The following is a 23624-nucleotide window of genomic DNA, read 5'->3' as shown; positions in this document are numbered from 1 at the left end:
AGGTATAAATTATATGTTCCTTACATTATATTTTATGTTATTTTAACATATGTTATTTTGAATTTTGAAATTTAATTTAAAAATGAAATCTTGGTTTTTTCTTAGTTGAAAATATTTTAGAGAGAGAAAACTAAAATTATTATAGAAAGTTAATTTTTGGAGAGAGAAAAAACAATTTTTGGGGAAATGATATCTTTGGTAAATATTTTTTCCGTTAATGTGTAATTTTTCATAAAATTTTAATAAAGTTTTTATCACGTTCTTTTTGTAATGTCTTTATGTTCTTTAATAATGCATGTTCTTTTTCAAACAACTAAATGTTCTTTCCGTCTTTTTTTTATTTAACCAGGTGCATGGTGCACAGATCATGCATTGAAATTTTGTGATACTTTTATATAACTGGAATCATAGCTTCAGGTTTTTTTTTTTTAATTTTTTATTTTTTTAGTTTTTCTAATTTATACTATAGTATATATTTTGTAGGTTGTTCGGTTCATTTATGAATACAAGAATGTAGGCATCATCAATTGCTAGAGTTGTTGAGGTATGCTTTATAATTTTTCTGATGTAAGTCTAAAACACCCTTCCAACAAGTTGTTATGGTATTTAGAGTCGAATGAAACACAACTCACTTTGAAACAACTTAAAATTGTGAAATTAACCAAAACTCAAGAACACACTCAAAGTTTTGGGTTCTTAGGCTAGAGACAAGACACACTCAATCTCTCCCTAATCTTGTCACTCAAGAACTAACTCAAAGCAACAAGGAACAACACTCAAACTTTGGACAAACACAAAGAAGAATGCTAAGTAAACCTCACGGTTTTTAGGTATATCTCCAAAACTGATTTTATTTCTGGTTTGCTCTCCCTTTTATAGAGGAAAGGAGCAGCAAATAAGCACACCAAAAGGCAAGGAAAACCGTCCAAAAGATGGAGAGCCAAAAGCCACGGTTTTCCCCTTTAATACAAGCTAGCTTTAAATGCATAATTAAGCCTAAAGATGAAGAGTTAAACTCTTCCTATTACAACCAGCCAAAGAGCAACTCTTGGCATTATTTTTCAGCAAAGAAAACAACAAACTTAAGCTAATAATACTAAATAAACGGACCAAGCAACACACGCCCAAAAATAGTAGTGAAATGGGCCAAAGTGTGATGTATGCCCAATTGCTTCCAATCTTCAATCCACCCATGAAATGCAACATAGAATTTCGGCCCTCTTTGAAAATGGATAAAACCCAAGTGTTTCCAAGATAAGGGCAATTGGTTCTTGATCCACGGAGCTTCTAAGCGGGCTTCTTGATCTTGGATCATTTTCTTCGAAATTTTATTTTCCTTTGTTTGGTCATAAGAAGTTGTAAATATTTTGTTGCAGGTAAATACTGTCATGATTATCAAAGCTCAAAGATACAAGGAATTAAAATCCCAACCTCCCAGGCCATTTAATAGAGGAGTAGTAATGAAGAAGCAGTATAAGAATTTAGCTTTTTTTTTTAAATTTTTTTTTTTTTAGGAGTATAAGAATTTAGCTTTGATGTAGTTATTAAAGGAATTTAAATTTATCATAATTTATTTATAAATACTGATACCTATTTTGATTAAATTTTTACATGGATTGAATATGATGTTAAATTAATGTAATTTTATTTATATTTTCCCATTGCAGTACCAATTTTTTTTTTTTTTTTTTTTTCAGAACCAATTTAATTACTTGAATGTGTACTACGTAGTATATCTTTCCCCCATTAATGGATACACTTACCTGGCTTGGTCTTGGTGTCTATCATGCTGGTGTTCAAGGTTCCCTCTCCTTAATTCTTTTTTGTTTTTGAATTTTAAAATTAATTCATATATATCTATTTTAATCTTTTTTTTTTTTTTTTTTTTTGACATAAATATCTATTTTAATCGATTGTTGTGGAAAATATGATGTTGGTTTGTTTGGATAATTTTATGTTAATTAAAAATCGGTATATTAAACTCTAATTTTGGTTAAGTATCTTTTTTTGCTAGAATTTAGGTGGAATTTTTTTGGGGATTTTGAATTTTTATTTTGCAATTTTTGACCTGATAATTCAAATCCCAGAATTAGTTAAAAATTTGAAGGAAATCCTACTGTTTTAAGTAATAGTCATAGATGCAATTTTCATATGTTATTGTTTTCATTAATTGCTTTTATAATAGAAAATTGTCTTGTTGCATATAATTCTGGGATGTTACTTGGTATAAATAAGAGTATCAAAGTATCATCAAGCCTTTCTCCTAGGTGATTTGAGGAGGTAATTGAATTCTCCTTTTATCTTTAAAAAAAAAAAAAATGGATAAATGTTGTGTAGATATTATTATTATTTTTTTTAAAAAAAACATGATTATATACGGATGGTATAATTGGATATCATAGAGGTTGTAAATGAATATTGAGGTTGCATATGTTTTCGTTTGGGGAGTTAGAGTTTTGATCGACCAAATTCAATTGGTTTTATTTGATTTTTTTCTTCCTTTTTTTAAATATATTCTTATGCCAATGACTTTTTTAAAATATATTATTTCTTATGTTGATTAACCACTTCATATTACTAGAAGTTGTAGTACAGGTAAATAATGCTGTGATTGTTGAAGCACAAAGATACAAGGAACCATCCTAAAAAAAATACATGGAACCAAAAGTCCATTTGATAGAAGATCGAGTTGTCACGAAGTACTATGATAAGAATTTAGACTTGATATAATTATTTATAGAATTGAAAATTAGAAAGTACTCCAAAGGACTCTATGGAACAATGAGTAATTTGGAACATCTTATTCTATTTTGTCTATTTAATACTTTGTATATATAACTTTTCTATTTCCCTTTGTATATATATTAAGTTTAAAATAATTTATTATTTGCTTTAAATTGTGTATAGTACAAGTATTAAGATTTTGTATTTGCTTAAATTTTTATATTTGATTTGCCTCTTCTTCAAAATTAATTAGATTAAAATATCATTTGCAACTAATGCTTATGTCTCTATAATTTTTCTCATATGAGGGAAGTATTAAGAATACATAAAATTTATTTATATCAAAGGAATTTTTGAGGGAAGTAATAAGAATACATAAAATTTATTTATATCAAAGAAATTTTTGAGGGAAGTAATAAGAATACATAAAAGTTATTTATATCAAAGAATTTTTTTATGCATATCGTGCATCGCACGGGGCTAATCTAGTTACTATACTATTTTTTCAAATAAAGTTTATTTCAATTATGTAAAAAAATTGATCTTAAATTCTTTTTTATGTTTTTTTTTAGTACTCTAATGCTTCAATTTCTTGACAACTGACATTGATACAAGTATAAGAAAGTAATAGTATACTATTATTCATGTAAATTATAGTTGAATTAACATTGCAACTTGTTAGTTGCCAAAATATAAAATTTAGTAAAAAAACATGACTTGGACATGACTTAAGCTAGTAGAAACCAAAGATTAAAAAAAAATGAAAAAAATTCCTCAAGTTAGAGAAAAATCCAAAATGCCTTATCTCTTTGATTTCGAGCCAAAAAAATGCTCTTTAGACTTTTAGAGAAGCCGAAGTTTTGAGAATTTTCCAAGTTTGAAAGAGAGAAGGCATTTTAGACCCTATGGTTAGAGAAAATCCAAAATGCCATTATAGACCCTATGGTTAGAGAAAAAATTTAACAAAATTGCGGAACATATCTAACTTTGTTTTTAAAAAAATATTCTTTGATTTTCGAGCCAAAAAATGCTCTTTAGAGATTTTCGGGTATTTGGACCAAAATAATCGATTTGACGTTAAAATTGACAAAAAAAATTATAAGAATTGCCTTGTTTTGTGAAGTTCAAAAATCTCATTTTGCATGATGCCCTGAAAACACCTGCACTGAAAACAAGGTGTTTTCAAAATTTTTGGTCATTTTGACCTTAAATCGTACCTTTTAAACCCAAAGTGACCCACAAAACTTAATAAAATAGGTTTCGGCACCAAAATACTAAGTATGTCAATTGTGACCTCAAATTTTTGACAATTTTTTTTTATTTGGTACAACTTTCCGAGAAAATACAAGTTTATTTTCATGATAAAAAAACGTTTATCTGGTAGTATTTCTGTAAATAAATCAACAACTTTTAATTAAACGTGGACTTGATTTATTTACAAAATTGTCAAGTTGATTGGAATTTTATAGTTTGTATTAATTTATTTACAAAATTTCCATTAGATAAAGCTATTTTTGTTTATCACAAAGATGAACGGAGCTTCCTCCAAATTTCCATTGTTTTTTTTTTTTTTTTTGGAAATTATCTTTGGTAACACCATGTTTTTCATTATGCTTTTCGGTAAATTGCAAAAAAACTTATTATCGTTGGTAATCATGAATTTTTTATACTAAATTAACATAACATTAATGATAAATTTTAACTAAATATTTAACTATAGTTATTTTTTTCTTTTCTTTTACTCTTATAAATAATTTTAAAAATATTTTTTTTATTAAAAAATTGACCCCCTTCCCCCACCAGCTAGCCACTCCGATCCTACCCCGCCCCCACCCACGCCGGCGCTCCGGGCGCCGATCTCCCCCGCCCTGTCGCGCCTGTCCGTCTTCCCTCTGAACAACAGCGACATCAAGAACTAGTAACATCAAAAAATCAATAAAAAAAACTGAAATTCAAATAAAATTAGGATTCGTAAAATTGTAACAATGGAGAGAAGAAGGAGAGGAGAGAGAAAGAAGGAATACTCGACGACCATGATTGATGAATGAGAGAGGGTTTGAGGGTTTCTTCTGTTAGCAGCTGCTACGACCATAGTAGAAGTGAACCGAAATTAATTCACCATATACCACTAAAATTTTTCAAATTCACCATATAACCATAAGGTTCACAAAAATATCACCACATGCCCTTTCCGTCAACTCAGTTAGTCATTAATGTTAATTGTGCCACGTGGTAGCTTGTAATTGGTTCTTATTAATATTATTTATTTAATTAATTAACTTTAGAAAAATTATTAAAAAAATTAAAAAAATAAAATAAAACACCATAAGGCCCTGTTCTTATGAGCTTTTGGACAGGGCAGGGCAGAGCAGAGCAGATTTCATTATATCTCAAAAAAGACAAAGTCATACAACCTACACGAAATTAGTGGGAAATCGAGATACAATCTAGGCCCCCACTCCTCGAGCTATAACAAATCCTATTCTAGTGAAGATATGAGCAGCAACACGTGCCCCAATGTCTTGAGTCTTACAGAACTTCTGGATCCGCTTCAGCAATGCAACCGCCTCCTTCTCTAATTCCCCAAGTGTAGAGAAAGAGAAAGGAAGGAAACCATAACTAATTGCCCGACAACTGGTTTCGTACTTGACCCGCTTTCGATGAGCTGCATCAGCCACAAACCGTCCAGGAACAAAGTCAGATAACCCAGCCACCACCCCGAAATCCCTTTGCTGGCAGCCCAAACCTTGTCCCAAACGTTGCCGCCGCCCAACTTGCCGAAAACCACCACCTCGAAACCCTAAAACACCAAAATCGAAACCCTAGATTTTGGCTTAGGGTTTCGGCTTACGTGGTGGTTTAGTGGGGTGGAGATGGCACCGGAGGAGCGAATTGTGTTCGCCGACGCGGGGGAGGAGGGTTAGGGCGCCGGCCGGTGGTTAGGGGAAGGTTTTTTGAGGGAGATAGGGGTTTTTAGGGTTCGGGCACGGTGGTTCAAGGGAAGGGGAGGAGCAACGACGGGGCACCTGGTTGGATTTCGTGTTGGCGCGGGGGTTTTGGTTGGTTTTCGTGCCGACGCGGGGTCGGGGTTCTGATTGGATTCTGCGCCGGCAGTGGTTGTCGGGACAGGGTGGTGGCTGGGCATCCACCCCTCTGGGTGCCTGGGTTTTTATTTTATTTATTTATTTATTTTATGATAATAATTAAATAATTATTTTAAAATTAAATAATACTTCCTCCGTTTTTAAATACTTGCTCCATTTCTCCATGCGCGGAGTTTTAGGAGAAATTAGAAAAAGTAATAAAATATGGAGGTAGTGGAATTGATGGAAGAATAAAAAATTGTAAAAACAAAAGTAGTTGAGATAATTGGAGAAGAGAAACTATGAAATTAATAAAATTAATATGAAAATTAATAAAATGGAGCAAGTATTTAAAAACGGCCGGAAATGAAAAATGGAGCTAGTATTTAAAAGCGGGGGGAGCAATTTAAAAGGGAACCAATTATATGTTGCCACGTGGCATCATTAGCCTTAATGACTAATGGTGTTAACGTCCGTTAGTTATAATGACATGTTGTGACATTTTCATAAAAATGAATGGTATATGGTGAATTTGAAAATTTTTGGTGGTATGTGGTGAATTAAGCTAAAACTCAGAGGTATATGCTGAAAAAGCCCTAGAATTTTTTACAATTCACCAAAGAAAAATACTTCCTTCGTTACGTATTATCTGCAACAAACCTTGTTGCACGTTTCCTAAGATAAAATTTGTTAATGGTTAATTAACAAAGTGAAGGGTGTGTGATTAAGGATAGGAGAGAGAAAGGGGGGTAATTAATTATTCAAGGGCCACCACTTCCAACTGCCATCCTCTCCCCGACACCACCAGTACTCCACCAATACCACCAGTACGCCACCAACACCACGAGAACACCGCTAGTACACCACCAACACCAGTCACCCTCACCGTAACCACTCTCTCACCACCACCACCCATCCCGTAACCACTCTCTCACCACCACCGTGATACGAAATCCTACCATAACCACCCAAAATCCACCCCAAACAACTTGCACCAACACCACAACCCGTAACCCAGTCAACACCACCAAAATCTGAAACCCGAATGCAGCCAATTCGCAGCCACAACCAAGATCTGAAACCCCTCCATAACCACCGAAAATCAACCTCAACCAACTCGCAGCCACCACAAAACCAGTCTTTACACACCTTTTCACCACCACAAACCCTAATCAATTTTTAGGGTTTTAATTTCGAGGAGGATCGCTGGCTGTAACTAGGGGAACAAGAGTCGGCGGCGACTTTAACAAGGGAAAAGAATCAATAGGCGGTGGTTGTCAGAGAAGAGAGAAGAAAGAAGAAAGAGAAGCAATGTTTGGGTTCGGGGTGGCTGGTCGGAGGTTTTCTGGGAATTTTGGGGCGGCTGCAATGGAGTTGAGGTGCTCAGAGGGGTTCGGGGTTGTGGGCGGCCGGCTGGGTGGAGGATTTCGGGCAGGGCTCGTGGCTGCGAGTGAAGAGAGAGAAATGTAGTGGCGGTGGTGGCGGTAGCGGTGACGGAGGTTAAGAGGGAGGTGAGAGAAAACTTGGTAATGATGGTGGTGGATGTGGTTGTGAGGGAGGAGAGAGATTGGGATTAGGGTCTAAATTATGAATGAATTAATTTATGTTAATATGTTAATAACATATAATCTTATTCATTTAATGTGGGTTATTGGAATTCAGTAAGGGTAGATTGATCATTTTTTTACAAAAAAATTTACCATAAATAGAAATATTTACTTTGTTGCACGTGTAACTTCCGTTTTCAGAAATTGTTGATGAAACGGAGGAAGTATAAAAAATTTGATGTTACCAAAGAGAATTATTTTGTTTTTGTTTTTTTTTTTTTAAAGCTCACAATTTCTGGAGTAAAAACATATAAAAAAAAAAGATAAAATAAAATAAAAAAAGCTGGTAAACATTCTTCAAAAAAAAAAAAAAAAAAAAAAAAAAAGGCTGGTAAACACCCCAATCAGAAGAGAGAGAGAAAAATGGAAGTTCAAGTGGTGGAGGGTAGCGGCAGCGGAAGCGGCGGAGCAGCGTACACATTGAAAGCAAATCGATACAGCAACGAAGACATACTTTTCTGTATTGATGTTGACACCGAAACTTTGGTTGAAATGAAGAACACTGGACCCAATGGACGACCCATTACCCGACTTGATTCAATCAAACAATCCATTCTCTTATTCATCCATGCCAAACTCACCATTAATCCCAATCATCGTTTCGCCTTTGCTTCTCTCTCTAATTCTGCTTCTTGGGTATTTCTCTAATCTTCTTCTTCCTTTTCCAATCAATTTTTGGCTAGAATTTGATTAATTGTTCTATTGTTTGGTAATTTAGTGTTTTATCCAGATGGGGTGGGTCCGTGGGTGGTTTGATGTTGTTTGTTGATTGTGTTATTTGAAATTGATTGAGGGTTTTTGAGAATTTTGTTTTCTGGGTTTTAAAATGCAGTTGTTTTTGTTGCCCAGGTAAGAAATTTTGAAATTTTGTACTGTGATCAGAAAGGTTTTTACCAATTTTTGTAATGCCTCTTGCTGCTTGCATTCTGTTTTTCTCAGGGATGGAGTGGGTTTGGAGGGTTTCATTCAGCCATAAGGGTATTAATGTATTGTGCAGAAGTTGAATTAACCTGTTGTTTTCTGTTTCTGAAGGTGAGAAAGGAATTTACAAGTGAAGTTGATTCTGCAATTGCTGCATTCCGGGGGTTGTCTGTGAGCTCATCAGGAGGTCAGGCAGACCTTACCCAGTTATTTCGAGTTGCTGCTCACCAAGCCAAAAAATCTCGGTCTCAAAATCGAATATTAAGAGTGGTTAGTGACTAAATCAGTTCAATTATTAACATTGAATTTGAAAAGTTTGATCTTGTGATTGCTTGTCAGAAATCTTTGCTGATGGATTGTGCAGATAAACATGAATCATTAATATTTTGTCAATATTGATTTTAAATGATTGATTAACTCATTGTTTACTACCCATGTTGCATTTGGACTGGTTTTCTGGATTATTTTGGGTTACTTTTGTTATTGCTTGCTAGAGTTTGTATAATTGTATGTTTGTAATTTACTGAACCGAGCCTCTTCACTTTTTTGTCCATTGCATATTGCACAATGGGGGTTCACAAATGGGTCTTACATGCTTTGGCTGCTTCATGATCTTGTTTCTGCCTTCTTTCAAACTTGGAAAAGTCTCAAAACTTCGGCATAATCTATCTGGCTTTTTGGGAAATTCAGAGGGTTTTAGACTTCTAGGACAACATTTGTTTAGATTCTGTCCGCAACTTGTTTAACTCATCAATAAATCCCTTGTCATGCCTTTAGATCTTGCTGTATTGCCGTTCATCTGTGCAACCACAATTTCAGTGGCCTATTGACCAAAAGCTCTTCACTCTGGATGTAATTTACCTTCATGACAAGCCAGGACCTGAGAATTGCCCCCAAAAAGTTTATGATGCTCTTGTAGAAGCTCTTGAACAAGTTACTGAGTATGAGGGTTACATCTTTGAAAGTGGTCAGGGCCTTCAACGCATTCTTTTTCGTCACATGTGCTTGTTGTTGTCACACCCTCAGCAGCGTTGCTTGCAAGATGACCTTGATTTACCCATGTCACTGACTAAGAAATTGCCGGCAACTGATGCTGCGCAGGCTGAAGATACCATCACTGTGTCCAGCCAATGAGAATGTTGATTGACTAGGTAGTCCGGGCATTTAGCAGATGTTTTGAATATTTGTTGTAGTTGTCATCTTCAGACATTGTATCATAGTTAAAAAGAGACAGCTTCTGCTTTTTTGATTTCCATGTACTAAGTTGTCTAGGCATCCCTGTCTCTGTTTCTAAGTTGGCACTATGTAAATTCTGGAGTTTTTTATTGATGAAGTTCAGCAAGTATAATTTCTAGTAACTTCAAATGATGTGCATTAGTATATTTCTATCAGTGACCCAGTATGATGTATTGATGTTGGTTAGTTGTTCTTGTGAGTGAATTAAACTTGCTAGGTATAATTGGAGGTGACAAGCATATCATTTGACTCAATTCAGCTCAGGTTATATTATTATTTGGATTAGGTCAGGTCAACTGCAGTTTGAGTTGAACCCGGGTCATTTGATTTTTGAGTACACTTTAGGTCTTGATTGGGTTACAGTATATATGAGGCACCTAGGAAAGTAACTGCTTCCAACTTCTTCAGAAAAGCAGAAGATAATAAGGATTATAGAGCTGTTTACAAGGGTGAACTGCAAAATCTTACCAACCCTTGGTTTTTGTTCCAAATTGTAATTAAGATACATTGATCAGTCTCCTCTGACTTTGGATTATCATCAATTAGTATATTAAAATCTCATAAAAATAATGTATTTATAACTAGAATATCCTCTGATACACGTTATAGCTGGACTCTGTTTCAATATTTTACTGCAATTATTGTAAAACAGTCCTCTATGACTGAATTTTAGCAACTTTACAAACAATTTAAATATGCAACAAATATCTATTGTTAGTAAGACTACTTCCTAAAGAATCTAAACTTGGATATTACCAACATCAAGTATAGTAACAAGGATACACCAATCATATATGTCTACATCTGAATACAGTATGAGCATGAGCAATTTTGACAGTTGAAATAAAAGAAAACATTGACAAAAACATTAGCCCGAATACAGTGTTATCATAAATGGTTTTACACGTTATGTATGAGACTAAAAGTATATTCCGTATAATACCAAAAACGAATGGATTTCAGACAGACTTACATGATAAATATTGTGCAAATAAGAATTGCAACTTGGAACTTATAAATGCGTTTGGATAGAAGTGGTTATAAGAATAACACCCTTTTAATTCAAAAAAGGGCAGTTCTGTATATTTTATAGTAATTTATTTTGTTTTTATCAACTTGCTACATTTTCAATTATATCCAGGGGGAAGTTTGCAAAATTTTAAGACCTTTATTTATTTATTTATCTATTCAGAAATATATCTGTGTAAGAATATAAGTTTTTCATTTTTTCATAACATGGGAATCAATCTATCAACTTCATCTATTCCAGATGATACAGAGGGTCTTGGAAATGTTATCTATGATCAAAATGGTATATATTATGATAACCAGATTATATCTGGGCTGTCAGTTTATACTAAACGAGGTGGCAAGGCTGTTAACCAAGATTGTGCTGTCCTGTGTCAGGTACTTAATTTGTTACTTTTATTTCTTTAATTATTTTTTTTTTTTATTTTGTTTATACAAATTCTTAGTTTTTCCCGGGTTTACCTAGCTCTAGCTGTGTCCGGGAACAGGATAGAGGTGCTTATTTTTGTTTGATTTACTTGTGAGCATTGATTTAAGATTTGATTATTGATACATAAAATCGAAAAATGGTATACCAACACTTTTGTTTTGAACTGCACATGCTGGTTGAGCAGGACTGCCCTATCGCAGAGTTATTAGCCTGACCCTGTAGGTAGCTAGCTCTGTCCCCCTTGCACATATGCTTCCTCCCAGGTTTGGTCCTAGGTTGTCCCTGTAGAACATGGAAGCTGTTACCACTAGACTTGAGGATGTTCAGTCAATGATTATATGGACTATATATAGAGTTAGAGATATCAGGAAAACAAAATTACTATGCTTATTGTTTATGTAATAATAGGCTCAGTAGTTCCAGGTTGATAAATATTTAAAGAATAATGAAGGGCTAAATCCTAGTATATATCAGCATAACAGGTTTCAGAGTTCTTGCAATGATCACTTCACTAATTAAATTTGTACGTAGTTTGAATATTTCATATGATGTGAAGGTCTTATTCAAGGATTAAAGACTCGTAACAAAAAACCATGCATCAAAATGGTTTCTATTCTCATTTGATATATGTTTGTCAAAATAAACCTGGGCTTTAGCCGTTTTGTTTTTTTATTTGAAGGGCTATGGATCAGAAAATGGTGTACTTTGTGGAGTATTTGATGGTCATGGGATAGAAGGTCATCTTGTGAGCAAGGATATTAGTCGCCGCTTGCCATTGTTAATACTAAAGCAAAAGATTGCAATGTCAGGGCCACAGACAACAAGTAACAGCGAAAGTGATCAAACAACAAATTCGGGTTGTTCATCACTAAACAACAGCAAGGAATTCCTTGAATGGAAGGAGGCATGTATAAAAGCTTTCCAACAAATGGATGATGAAGTGCTTAAGAAGGTGCTTTCAGAGAGGCGCGATTTTTTCAGTGGAAGTACTGCAGTAGTGGCTCTGAAACAGGTTTGTTACAGTTACACCAGTTTTAAGCCAATATATAAAGTATGCAAATCTTCAAAGTTGAATATATACTATACTATATATATTTGTTATATGATTTCTGGAAGTAAAGCATATTATTTTGAGTAGAGTGACGATCTACTCATCGCGAACCTTGGGGATTCAAGGGCTATTCTAGGATGCAAAGGAGAAAGTGGAGTTACTGCTGTTCAATTAACCACTGATTTAACGCCTGGCATACCTGGTGATTTAGCAACTGATCAAAATAAGGCCTTTTTTTTTTTTTTTTTTTTCTTTTCTTTTTTCCCTGCATTTACTGTATGAAAATAGTTAGTAGATACATGTATGAAGCATTATTTACTTTTTTGACGTGTCATGTAGATGAAGCTGATAGAATAAGAAGGTTCAACGGCAGGGTGTTGGCAATGAAGAACGAACCGAATGTCAAACGAGCGTGGTTACCTCTTATTGACAGACCTGGCCTGGCTATGTCTCGTTCCTTTGGAGAATTTTTGATGAAAAAGTGTGGCATAATCTCTACTCCAATAATCACTCGTCACCATATAACTCCGAATGACTTGTTTATCTTGCTTGCTAGTGATGGGGTAAGATTTTCTAGTCTTAATGGCTATTGCACTTGAAATTATTTCAAATCTAAACATGGCACTCTTAGCTTGGAAATCAAATATCATATATTCGAGGTAATTACAGATATGGGATGTCTTGAGCAATGAGGAAGTAGCATCAATAGTATGGGGTGTACAGCAAGAAGAGATGGCCGCAAAAGCAGTTATAGATGCTGCAGTTGTAGCATGGAAGAAGAAGTTTCGATTTGACAAGCGTGACGATTGCACTGTTGTCTGCTACTTCCTACAGAAGAAGGGTCAGAGTCATCAGACATCAGCAAATCCAACTCTTGAAACAAAGCTCCCATAATCATAATTCATGGTATATATTTTAAACATTGTACACAAAGTACAGTACAGGTTGTACTTAAGACCACTCTTTGTATGTACACATTAGTAACCCTGTTAATTGATTGTATAAGGTGATCTTGACTCGAAACAAAGGACTCGAAAAAGAGGTTTTACACTCAATCTTTTGTGGTAAGCAAGCTTGAAGAATGAAGATTGGGGTGTGAAATTGATAAATCGTTTTGAATGTGTACAGATTTTAGAAAATTTAAGACTCTATCATCTATTTCCCTGTAAGTTGTAACAAATAGAGTAGAGTATGAATGTGCATTGTGTAGATATATTGTAAAGGTCTTGTGGCAAAGTATAGTAGTATGTGTTTGTGAGTCAAATCGATTCCTTTTTATTTCATTTTCATTTTCATTTTTGGTTAAGTTGGTAATTACATACTGTTCAACGAAAGCGTGATCAAACAATATTTATTCAATTCGAGAATTTCTACTCAATTATCTCTTAATTAATTAAGAAAATTCCGTCTTTTTAAGATCCCTAAAATACCCCGTAATATGAATTTTAAGCATATAACGGCTACATACCTATACAATTTTGAGCCTGGATATGTCATGAATCATGAGGGATTTATGACCCCGTAGCAAAATGTTATACGTCTTTTTTTGCTTGTTTTATTAATAATAATAATAATAATAATAATAATAATAATAATAATAATAATAATAATAATAATAATAATAATCAAGATTACTCTTAATTATGTTGTTTAATTAATGAAAATTTCGACCTTTTCATCAAGTAGCAGCTGTTGTTTAATTATTTGATTAATACTATTTTAGTCAGACTTTGTATTATATTGTTGCTAGTCAGCAGCTGTTGGCCAGGTGTTTTAAAAAAATGAATGACAAATCTGCCACTTGATAAAAGAAGTTGACCAATTTTGATAAATGAAGCAGGTAAAAAGGGAACAAAATTATAATATTGATAAAGTTCCCAATTTGCTGAAAATAATGGACTATTAATTTGTATTGTATACAAATATGGGATTTATCCTTCCAAAGTTCCAATTAATTTGGCAACAATAATACAAGATGGGTGTATGTATTACTTATGCATTGGACTGTCCCCCCACCCCAATCCAACCCCAATGTTGTTGCATAATTTGCGAAACCATATTTTAAAGGATACGTTCTTTTCATCTTATAAAAACAAGTCGAGTTTAGTTGAACTTGAGAGTACTCAAGGTTCATCCAAATTTCTATGAGGCAGCTAGAACCCCGTTACAAGAAAATAATTAAGCTTTACATAACTCGATGTCTCGATTGTAACAAGGATATTAACATTAATTCCCTAATAGATTATTCCAAATTCTGATAAGAGATCTGACTTCTTATTAGATCTGACTTATTGTTAGGAGACCTTTTCTATACTAGTTAAGTAGAAAGGGATAATACAAATTAATGTAAGAATTATTAATTAATTAATAAATAAAAGGGCATATATATTATACATGTCTACACCTCAACTTGCATATTAAGGGACCATTAATTGTTGCAGTCCATCAGAAAAATTAAATTAGAAAGAATGAGCCAAATTAACTGATAATTAACAGGAATTTGGACCGACCCTTTTCAGTTTTTGGTAATATATACCTTCTAGATCTCTTATATAATCTTACTTAATTCTAGGGAAACATATAAAATAATGCAAAGACTTTATAACAACATAAAGTTTATGCAAAAAAAACTAAGAATTTCCTAAGATTTTTGTAAAATGGGGGGTACTACATCATCTCCAGTACTTCCTGAAGGTCTAGGAAGTGTTGCTTATGATCAAAATAGTATGAAACGTAATCAACAGATCAAATATGGATCAGTTCATACGCAGCAAGGCGGTAAGGGAGTTAATCAAGACAGTGCTGTTCTTTGTCAGGTAATTTCTTATCTGTTTTTTTTTGGTCACTTGTTATGTTTGTTGTTTCTTTTGGGGAGGAACTCTTGCTCAATCTCCAGGATTTTGATGTTAAGGCACGAATCGTGTTAATGGGTTCTACAGATCTTGTGTCTTGAGATTGGCTTATCACTGCTCGTTTCATTTCATATGTCATTATATTATCTTGCATATTTTTAAGTTATGAGTTTTGAGATTTTGTAAGATGTTGGATGAGATTACTATGATAGTATGATGCATTTTAGTTTGAGATGAAACAACTGTTAAGTCTCTAATAATTAGTTCGAATTTGGTAGAATTAATTCAGGATGATCCCCAATTGAGTATGGCTGATATAATATTACAGAACAGGGTAAAAATGATATATTGATAGAGCATTTGTATAATTAGAAGGCGAATTATCGAAAAGATAAGTATTTGTATGATTATACCATGATTATCTGTCTTCATTTGTTTTTAAAGGGTTATGGATCAAGAGATGGTGTATTTTGTGGAGTATTTGATGGTCATGGGAAAACTGGTCATCATGCGAGCAAGGCTATCAAATACCGGTTGCCATTGCTACTACTTGATCAAAAGAATGCAGTGTTGTCGTCAGAGGCTAATGCGAATAATTTAGAAACTCAATCATCAACTAACAGCAGTGATTCATCACCAAACATTGAACTCCTTAAATGGAAGGAGGCGTGTATCAATGCCTTTGATGCAATGGATGAAGTGCTTAAGTCAGTGAAAAAATTCGATTATTCTTTCAGTGGAAGTACTGCTGTAGTAGCCCTGAAACAGGTCTGTTACAAAAAGACATAACATTTATGTAAACTTGATTATATGTTGTTTAACATGGATTTTGACAATAGAAGAATTTTGAGCAGGGCGATGATCTTCTTGTTGCTAACCTTGGGGATTCGAGGGCTATCCTAGGGACTAGAGGCGAAAATGGAGTAACAGCTGTTCAATTAACCACTGATTTAAAGCCTGGCAATACTGGTACATAAGCAAATATGTTTTCATTTTCGGGTTCTTTTTAGGCCTTTTACTTGTTTATCAATGTAGTTATGTTTTCATTGAAATTGTTATGTAGAGGAAGCCAATAGAATAAGAAGGTTTAAAGGTAGGGTGTTTGCATTGAGGGATGAACCAAGTCTACAGCGAGCGTGGATGCCTCATGCTCAAAGTCCGGGGATGGCTATGTCTCGCTCATTTGGAGACTTAGTTATGAAGCATTATGGCATAATCTGTACTCCTGTATTCACTCATCACCACATAACTTCAGATGACCTTTTTATTGTACTTGCTACTGATGGAGTAAGCTCTGAGTCCTTTTAATTTTCTTACATTCGAGTAATGTGATGTAAAAGACGAGACTGATATGAAATGAAACCTGTTTGAATTACAGGTATGGGATGTCCTTGGCATTGATGAAGTGACATCAGCTGTATGCAGCGTAGATGATGAAAAGATGGCAGCAAAAGCAGTTGTAGATGCGGCTGTTGCTGCATGGAAGAAGAAGATTCCACACGACAAGCGAGACGATTGCACTGCTGTTTGCTACTTTCTACAGAAAAAGAATAGATCTGGTACAAGCTCACCTACCTCTTGAAAGATGAGGTTCAATTCATTTAAACTATCATCATAACAAAGGTTAATAGCCGCCTAACCGGCCACTTCACTTAAGGTGAATAAACCTTAATACTTTAGGCTACTGACATTAAATGTGTGGAGATCAGTAACCCTACTGACTAGCAGATAAGGTGATTTGGGCTCGAAATGGAGGGATCGGACTCAAAGGATTGGTTTTTCGCTTGACTGTCATGGCTGAACAAGCAAGCTTTGAAGATTGTGGCTTGGAATGGAAGGATATTGCTTGGAATGAGAGACATTTAGTCTATTTTTTATAGAGGGATTTGAGGCTTTGAATTATCTGCTTCTTGAAGCCTCTAATCTCCTCTATCAAAATGGACTGTTAATGTGCATTGTGAGGTCTTGTGAACAAGTATAAATGTACATGTCGGATGACACCAATGCTTAATTGCTGCCCTTTTTTTTTTGCATTTCATCTTGGGAGACCTTACAAATGTGATTAAGTTTAGTGTCATTTTCGATATTATACTAGTTTAAACTTGGGTTATGTATGTTGTGTTGGTTATTACATATGGCTCAATGTAAGCATGATAACGGAGTCATGGGTTCAATCTGTTGGACTCGAGGATCCGTGCTCTGAAGCATGAGCTTACAGGTCTGCAGGATATTGCATAAAACTATACAAGCTTGACGCATTGGACGTGTATGCCGTGAATTTAGAGGCCGTTATGCCGTGGCAAAAGGTTATATAAAGCCTCCTTTCAGAGCAAGTTAACCTTGTTTAGTTTCTTTCATTTACTGAAGGAAGAAATTGGGAGAGAACAAATTTAACTTGTTTAGGAATTCTTTCAATTTTAGTTTATTTTATTTTATTTTATTTATTTATTTTTTTTTTTTTTGTAAGCAGCATCTGTTATTTTGTCCTGTAATTGTTATTCATAATGCTGTTAGAATATTAAATTTGCTTTCTTATTGATGCTTTTATTCAGCTTCCTTTTATGTTCGAGTCAATTAATTTTCTTGCTTTACGTACATGATAGCTTAAAAAACCATTATAAATATATACTCCGTAATACGGAGTATTTTGTATACTTCTTTAACACATTTATATACGAAGTATTAATATTTAATGTGTTTAGGAGGAAAGTTTTAATAAGCACTTTTAGTGGCTCTCCCGGTTGTGTATACATATATGCAACTTGTGACTCAACTTATTCATGTGTGCCACAAAGCGACCAAGTGGATAAAATTGATGACAAATGACAGACATTTTACCTTCAAACAAAAGAATATGAGACAATTATATGGGTTGTTATTTTGTTAAAAATAAGTTTAGTAATCATGCAGTTATGATTTAAGAGTATTTGCAACCTTTATTTATTCAACTAGTTCTACTCCCCTTCATAGTATATTGTGCACTTGTGTTTTTTTTTTTTTTTGGAACACAAATAAAGCCGAAATATATTAAACCAAATCAAGCTACGTCAAGATAGTGATGCCTTGGAGGAAAGAGTCAAGAAATACAAATTCCGAACCACTAGGGGGGGGGGGGGGATAATCTTGCTGCAAAATGAGCCACAACATTACCATTATGCTTAACATGATTGGTAACAAAAATAGAAAAACTCTTCCCTGCTTCCTTGATATTTTCCAGCACCAGATCAAGAGGAGTTCTGCCCCCCTGTTCCTGCCTTATAGCGTTGAGCCGTTGACAACAGCAAGCGCATCCCCTTCCACTTCAACATTGAATCGAGTCTATTGTTTTGAGTCTTTTTAATTTGGATTGAATGGGACAAATAAAATAAAACGAAGACAAAATTAAATCGAAGTTAAATTTTTCATTCGTGTATAACATATGATTTTTTTTAAAAAACTATATAATGACGTTGATTAGGCTATGTTCACTCTAATTATTTGGGGAACCTAATACTAAATTTTACTTTGTATTCAAATTAAATTAGATCAAATTAATATAGAATTAAGACTAGATTATAGCTAAAGAATTAAAATTTTGTACGGGTACTAATAAAAATTGTATTTTTGAAAAATATAAATAAAATCGAATTTAAAATAATAATAAAAAAAAAAAAATGATGTGATAAGATAGCTTTAGAGTATGTTTATCTAGCTTTGTGTTTATCCAAAAGCAAAGTTCATTGAAACACCTAGCTAAGTAAGACCTATTCCTATTATAAATCCAAGAACGGATAATTACAACTAAGCAACAAGTTCAACAACTACATAGTATTATTGTAATTAACAAGACAAATCATTCCTACATGGACACACCTCATTTAAATATTTAAATATTTTTAATTTTATTAGGGGTCATCATCAATCATAAACAAATATAAAAGTAATGAAAAACAAATAAAAAGCCAACTTGACTAGTTTAAATAAACGACCTTTTTTCATTAGTTAGGTACTTTTTATTTTTTATTTTTCCTGTTATATAATCTACATTTTAATTAACTTTTCGAAATTGCAAGACTTTTTGTAGTTCATAACATTATTTCACATTTTGTGTAGGAATAATAAGTTAGATTATATCATACTATACTGTAGTTTCACATAATTTGTTAATTTAATGGGGGTGAGTGCATCGGCTCCGATTTCGGTTATTCCAGATGGTCTTGGAAGTGTGATTTATGATCAAGATGGTATGAAAAATAATGATCAACAGATCAAACCTGGATTTTCTATTCATTCTCAACGTGGGTGTAAGCCTGTTAATCAAGATTGTGCTGTTCTATGTCAGGTATTACTAGTTTTCACTTTTCAGGCATTTTATTTGGTCAATTTATGCATACATTATGAGATTGAAGATCATTTCTTTTTTTTTTGCTTTCCATTATGTCTGTAGAATAAAATGGAGTTCATGGCATACCCGAATGGCCGAATGTAATTTAGAATTTGTTACATTCGGATGTATGATAGAAAATTTTAGTGGAGTTGCTTTTTTTAGAATGCTTTTGAGCTAATTGAGATTTTTAATTTTACTTTGAGTGATTTAGTTATAATACTTTTGAGTTAATTGACATTTTTATTTTTTGAGAATATTGCTTAAGGTTTTGTGTTTTGTGAATTGTTGATGGTATATCGAGTTTAGAATTGCGAAAACACAATATTCCAAATTGTAAAAACATAATAGAAATAAAATTAATAGTCGCATAGTGACATTAAGTCTTCGATGACTCTACATCATTCATTGGTATTAAGTTATACCAAGTATTTTGGTACTAGGGTGATATATCATCTAAATACAATTTAATACTACCGAACATTATTAGAGTCCTAAAAGACTCAAGCTATTAAAGGCTAAGTATTTTAATACATAATTACAAACATACAATTATTGATACAAAGTAGTTTGAGGTTATCTTGGTCATGGCCTAAAGTATGTGGTAATCCCTTCTTGGTGTACCTAACAAAAATTTAGAGATAAAACCATTGATTAGGCTACTAATCATCATCTCAAATGTTTGGTTGAATTAGTGCTCATATATTACCAAATTTTAATTTATATCTTACCTAAAATCTATACTATTTTATTTAATTCGAACCTAAATTAAAATCTATACTACTAAAAGTACTTAATTAAAAGTTCATTTTTAATTCCCAAAAAGTGGTGATTATGGGGTGGGATGATGCATATGACTCGGTTGGTCTGAAGAATATTATAAGCTGGGCGTACTAGTCTTTCGGCTTGTGCCTCGTGCGCATGTGCAAGCATGTTAAAAGGCCCACCCAATTACATGGTCTCAGCCCATATTTGCTCTTTATTGAATATAATTGCTCTTTATTAGTCCCTTCCATTTAAAATATTATAAAAATGTACATGGACCAATTTTTATTTATGACATGGAAATAATCAACAAAGTACTAAATAATATTAATTGTGAACCCAGACATTTGGATAACTATCAGTCTAGTTATTTGATGTTAATACAATTATTTCATTTTGAGTAGGTATTTTTACAGTAGTTATAAGTGTTTAGACCAAGTTCAAAAAATTCATATTATATAGTTTTAATGAAAACGGTTTTACTATTATCAAAAAGAGTCGATGTAAGCCTAAAATGGTATCTCAACCATTTTGTAAAAGAGGTCAAATTTTTTGGATATAAGGCTAATATATTCACTTGTGACACCCTTTGACCCAAGCATTTTTTACCCTTCTATGGCAACCACTTATGACTCAACCTTATATTGACCCACACCGGCCATAACCCAACGCGCCCAATAACCAGGTCTACCTTCATCCAAAGAGTTAACGACTCTATCAACACATTGACAACTATAACAAGGATATCCTCTTTCAAATAATACTTTACTTACAATACTAGCATAAACTAGCACTTGTATTAGTTTACAAAATCTTTCCTAGCCAAGTAATAACCAAAGTCTTTTCTGTTTTAAAGGGCTATGGATCAGAAGATGGGGTACTTTGTGGAGTGTTTGATGGTCATGGCAAGAACGGCCATCTAGCAAGTAAGATCATCAGTCGTCGCTTGCCTTTGCTATTACTTGACAAAAAGAATGCAGTTGCGGAGGTGAATGAGAACTACTCCGAAAGCCATTCAAGTAACTACAGTGGCTCATCACCGAACAATGAACTCCTAGAGTGGGAGGAGGCATACATGAATGCATTCCCGGAGATGGATGAACAGATAAAGATGGTGAAAAAAGTGGACTTTTCTTTCAGTGGAAGTACTGCAGTTGTAGCTCTCAAACAGGTATGAATAAGACTAATTTTTTTTAAAGCATTCATCTACTGAATAGAGTTGTCCCTCCGTTCCTAAGAAATAGGCCACATGACACGTGTACGAGTCACATTATTTTTAAGGAATCGAGTTATATAACATATCATAAGTTTATCCGTCACAACTGAATTTTTTACATGTCTGAAGAATGTGAAACTTGATAAATCTAGGAAGTGGCCTATATTATTTCTTATAACAACGATTTGAAATAGAGATACGGCCTATTATTTAGAATTGAAGCTTGATTATACTTGTATTATTTTCTGTTTCTGACATGAAGTTTTGTGTAGGGTGATGATCTTCTGATAGCAAACCTTGGAGATTCGAGGGCTATACTAGGAACAAAATCAGAAGTTGGAATTACAACTGTCCAATTAACCATTGATTTAAAGCCTGGCACTCCTGGTAATTAATCAAAATTATGTTTACAAGTCTTTGGTTATTTTCTAACAGAAAATAAGTCCCTGTTTTTTTCTTCAGTATGGTTGTATTTATGTGTATTGATATGTTATGCAGATGAAGCTGATAGAATTAGAAGCTCCAACGGTAGGGTGTTCGCCTTGAAGGATGAACCAGGTGCTCCCCGAGCATGGTTACCTCGAGTTTACACTCCAGGGATCGCAATGTCTCGTTGCTTTGGAGACTTTGTTATGAAAAACTATGGCATAATCAGTACACCAGTTATAACTTATCACCAGATAACTTCTGACGATGTCTTTATCTTGCTTGCTACTGATGGTATATGGGATGTTCTTAGCAATGAGGAGGTAACATCTATTGTATGCGGTGTAGAGAATGAGGAAATGGCTGCAAAAGCAGTTGTAGATGCGGCTGTTGCAGCATGGAAGACGAAGATTGCGTATAACAGGTGCGACGATTGCACTGCTGTTTGCTACTTCTTACAGAAAAAGGACTAGAACACAGTGTGCACAACCAAATTTTGAAAGAAGAGGTTCTCTTTTACTTATCATTGTTAAAAAATTTATGGTATCTTGCTACTTCACTTGATTACTTGACTGGAGGAACATTTTACTTAAGACCAATGACTTGTAACATAATTTGTGGACATCAGTAAACCCTGATAAGATCGAATAGGTGATTTAAGCTTGAAATGGAGGGACTCAATGGACTGATTTTTCGCTTGTCTTTCAAAGACAAGCAAGATTGAAGATTGGTGATACGAGTAGTGGAAGGTTTCTTCAAATGAGGGAAGATTTTAGAGGGATTCAAGGCTTCTTATATGCTCCCTCTACTTAAATTTCGCCTCGGATCGGATAGATCTTGTCTCAAATCATCTGTTCTCTCTGTCAAATGGATTGTACTGTGAATGTGCATTGTGCAAATGAATTGTAAAGTTTTGTGGGAAAGTATAGCAATTTGTGATGGATGACATACTAGAACTTCCTAGCTATCTTTATTTTTTATTTTTTTGACATTTTATGTCGTATGCATTTTATACATATGTGATTATGTGATATGAGCATTAATGTAGTGATCGGCTTAATTTCTTCACTTTGGATTGCATATAATCTATAGTTTTTTATGTGAAGATTTCTACATGTACCTCGGTACACCTAGGAGAGTAGGAAGTATTTTTCCAAGCTCATTAATTAGAGGAGCCTCAATTCCTCATCGGAACACTTTTGTTCCTCATAATGACATTTTAGAAAATAATGTAATGTTTTTTAATGGTGGAGACCGTCTGTCAATTTTGGGTGGATCTCTCTGCTCTTGACACATACCTCATGAGGAACAAAATTTGTTCCTCACAGTGAGGAACAGGGAATTACTCCATTATAAAGAGGGGAAAAAAGAAGAGGTAATTGTCACATTTAACCACTCATTTTCAACATTGGAACCTCATGAATATTCTAACTTAGCTTTAAGGCTCTAATCAAAGTTGGCAAAATATTATTGAACATACAACGTTATTCATCATTAGAATATCTATTACTAGGACATGCACCCCAATATAGCTAGTTAGCTACAAACCAAAATCAATAATGCTTTGTGCATAAAGATGATTATTGTCAACAAACACATTAAAGATCAGATTTTGTTAATCACAATTTATAACTTAGATCATTCTGTTCAACTGTAGCTGACCTTAGTTGATGACTGCTAATACCATTGCCTTTCAAATTTCTTTTGCTCGGACGTAGACATATTCCAAAATAACTAATATTTTACTTTAATACTATTTAGTATTACGTAATCATAATTTTAATTATTTACGTAATATATGTATTAATCTGATTCAATAGCACACCTTCTTCTTATTTATAGAAACATAGGTATACGATGTATTAAAACTAGAGCTGTCATTTTCTGACCCGAACAGTTAAACCCAACTGTTTCAAACCGA

The 23624-nt window shown here is 33.8% G+C and overlaps 4 protein-coding genes across 4 annotated transcripts; all 4 read left to right on the top strand.

The window, feature by feature from the left end:
- The first annotated feature begins 7712 nt into the window (after positions 1 to 7712).
- LOC110715401 lies at positions 7713 to 9700 on the top strand. Its single transcript, XM_021893986.1, has 3 exons — positions 7713 to 8050; positions 8447 to 8605; positions 9113 to 9700. Exons 1-3 carry the CDS (start codon positions 7778 to 7780, stop codon positions 9467 to 9469), a joined length of 789 nt encoding a protein of 262 aa, XP_021749678.1. The 5' UTR covers positions 7713 to 7777; the 3' UTR covers positions 9470 to 9700.
- An 859-nt stretch (positions 9701 to 10559) lies between these two features.
- On the top strand, positions 10560 to 13364 carry LOC110715400 (probable protein phosphatase 2C 72). Its single transcript, XM_021893985.1, has 6 exons — positions 10560 to 10978; positions 11710 to 12042; positions 12169 to 12283; positions 12421 to 12644; positions 12751 to 12987; positions 13088 to 13364. The coding sequence occupies exons 1-5, from the start codon at positions 10808 to 10810 to the stop codon at positions 12973 to 12975; spliced, it is 1068 nt and encodes a 355-aa protein (XP_021749677.1). The 5' UTR covers positions 10560 to 10807; the 3' UTR covers positions 12976 to 12987; positions 13088 to 13364.
- A 1185-nt stretch (positions 13365 to 14549) lies between these two features.
- LOC110715571 (probable protein phosphatase 2C 12) lies at positions 14550 to 17017 on the top strand. The gene is made up of 5 exons (XM_021894155.1): positions 14550 to 14897; positions 15378 to 15701; positions 15788 to 15902; positions 15997 to 16220; positions 16312 to 17017. The coding sequence occupies exons 1-5, from the start codon at positions 14739 to 14741 to the stop codon at positions 16513 to 16515; spliced, it is 1026 nt and encodes a 341-aa protein (XP_021749847.1). The 5' UTR covers positions 14550 to 14738; the 3' UTR covers positions 16516 to 17017.
- Positions 17018 to 18860: 1843 nt separating this feature from the next.
- On the top strand, positions 18861 to 22771 carry LOC110715557 (probable protein phosphatase 2C 12). The gene is made up of 4 exons (XM_021894144.1): positions 18861 to 19254; positions 20918 to 21232; positions 21550 to 21664; positions 21776 to 22771. Exons 1-4 carry the CDS (start codon positions 19084 to 19086, stop codon positions 22174 to 22176), a joined length of 1002 nt encoding a protein of 333 aa, XP_021749836.1. The 5' UTR covers positions 18861 to 19083; the 3' UTR covers positions 22177 to 22771.
- The last annotated feature ends 853 nt before the right edge of the window (positions 22772 to 23624 follow it).

This window comes from Chenopodium quinoa, unplaced genomic scaffold (genome assembly GCF_001683475.1).
Source record: "Chenopodium quinoa cultivar QQ74 unplaced genomic scaffold, ASM168347v1, whole genome shotgun sequence".
NCBI lineage: Eukaryota > Viridiplantae > Streptophyta > Magnoliopsida > Caryophyllales > Amaranthaceae > Chenopodium > Chenopodium quinoa.
The sequence above is the reverse complement of the archived record's forward strand: the minus strand, read 5'-3'. Positions and strand labels throughout refer to the sequence as shown.

What these genes read in the sequence shown, in the direction of transcription:
- LOC110715401 (XM_021893986.1), top strand. Translation starts at nt 7,778, where the DNA reads ATGGAAGTTCAAGTGGTGGAGGGTAGCGGCAGCGGAAGCGGCGGAGCA. An exon ending in TCTCTAATTCTGCTTCTTGG is followed by an intron (nt 8,051 to 8,446) that starts GTATTTCTCTAA and finishes CTGTTTCTGAAG; the next exon opens with GTGAGAAAGGAATTTACAAG. An exon ending in AAAATCGAATATTAAGAGTG is followed by an intron (nt 8,606 to 9,112) that starts GTTAGTGACTAA and finishes TCATGCCTTTAG; the next exon opens with ATCTTGCTGTATTGCCGTTC.
- LOC110715400 (XM_021893985.1), top strand. Translation starts at nt 10,808, where the DNA reads ATGGGAATCAATCTATCAACTTCATCTATTCCAGATGATACAGAGGGT. An exon ending in CAGTAGTGGCTCTGAAACAG is followed by an intron (nt 12,043 to 12,168) that starts GTTTGTTACAGT and finishes TATTTTGAGTAG; the next exon opens with AGTGACGATCTACTCATCGC. An exon ending in TTTAACGCCTGGCATACCTG is followed by an intron (nt 12,284 to 12,420) that starts GTGATTTAGCAA and finishes CGTGTCATGTAG; the next exon opens with ATGAAGCTGATAGAATAAGA.
- LOC110715571 (XM_021894155.1), top strand. Translation starts at nt 14,739, where the DNA reads ATGGGGGGTACTACATCATCTCCAGTACTTCCTGAAGGTCTAGGAAGT. An exon ending in TTTAAAGCCTGGCAATACTG is followed by an intron (nt 15,903 to 15,996) that starts GTACATAAGCAA and finishes ATTGTTATGTAG; the next exon opens with AGGAAGCCAATAGAATAAGA. An exon ending in TTGTACTTGCTACTGATGGA is followed by an intron (nt 16,221 to 16,311) that starts GTAAGCTCTGAG and finishes TTTGAATTACAG; the next exon opens with GTATGGGATGTCCTTGGCAT.
- LOC110715557 (XM_021894144.1), top strand. Translation starts at nt 19,084, where the DNA reads ATGGGGGTGAGTGCATCGGCTCCGATTTCGGTTATTCCAGATGGTCTT. An exon ending in CAGTTGTAGCTCTCAAACAG is followed by an intron (nt 21,233 to 21,549) that starts GTATGAATAAGA and finishes AGTTTTGTGTAG; the next exon opens with GGTGATGATCTTCTGATAGC. An exon ending in TTTAAAGCCTGGCACTCCTG is followed by an intron (nt 21,665 to 21,775) that starts GTAATTAATCAA and finishes TATGTTATGCAG; the next exon opens with ATGAAGCTGATAGAATTAGA.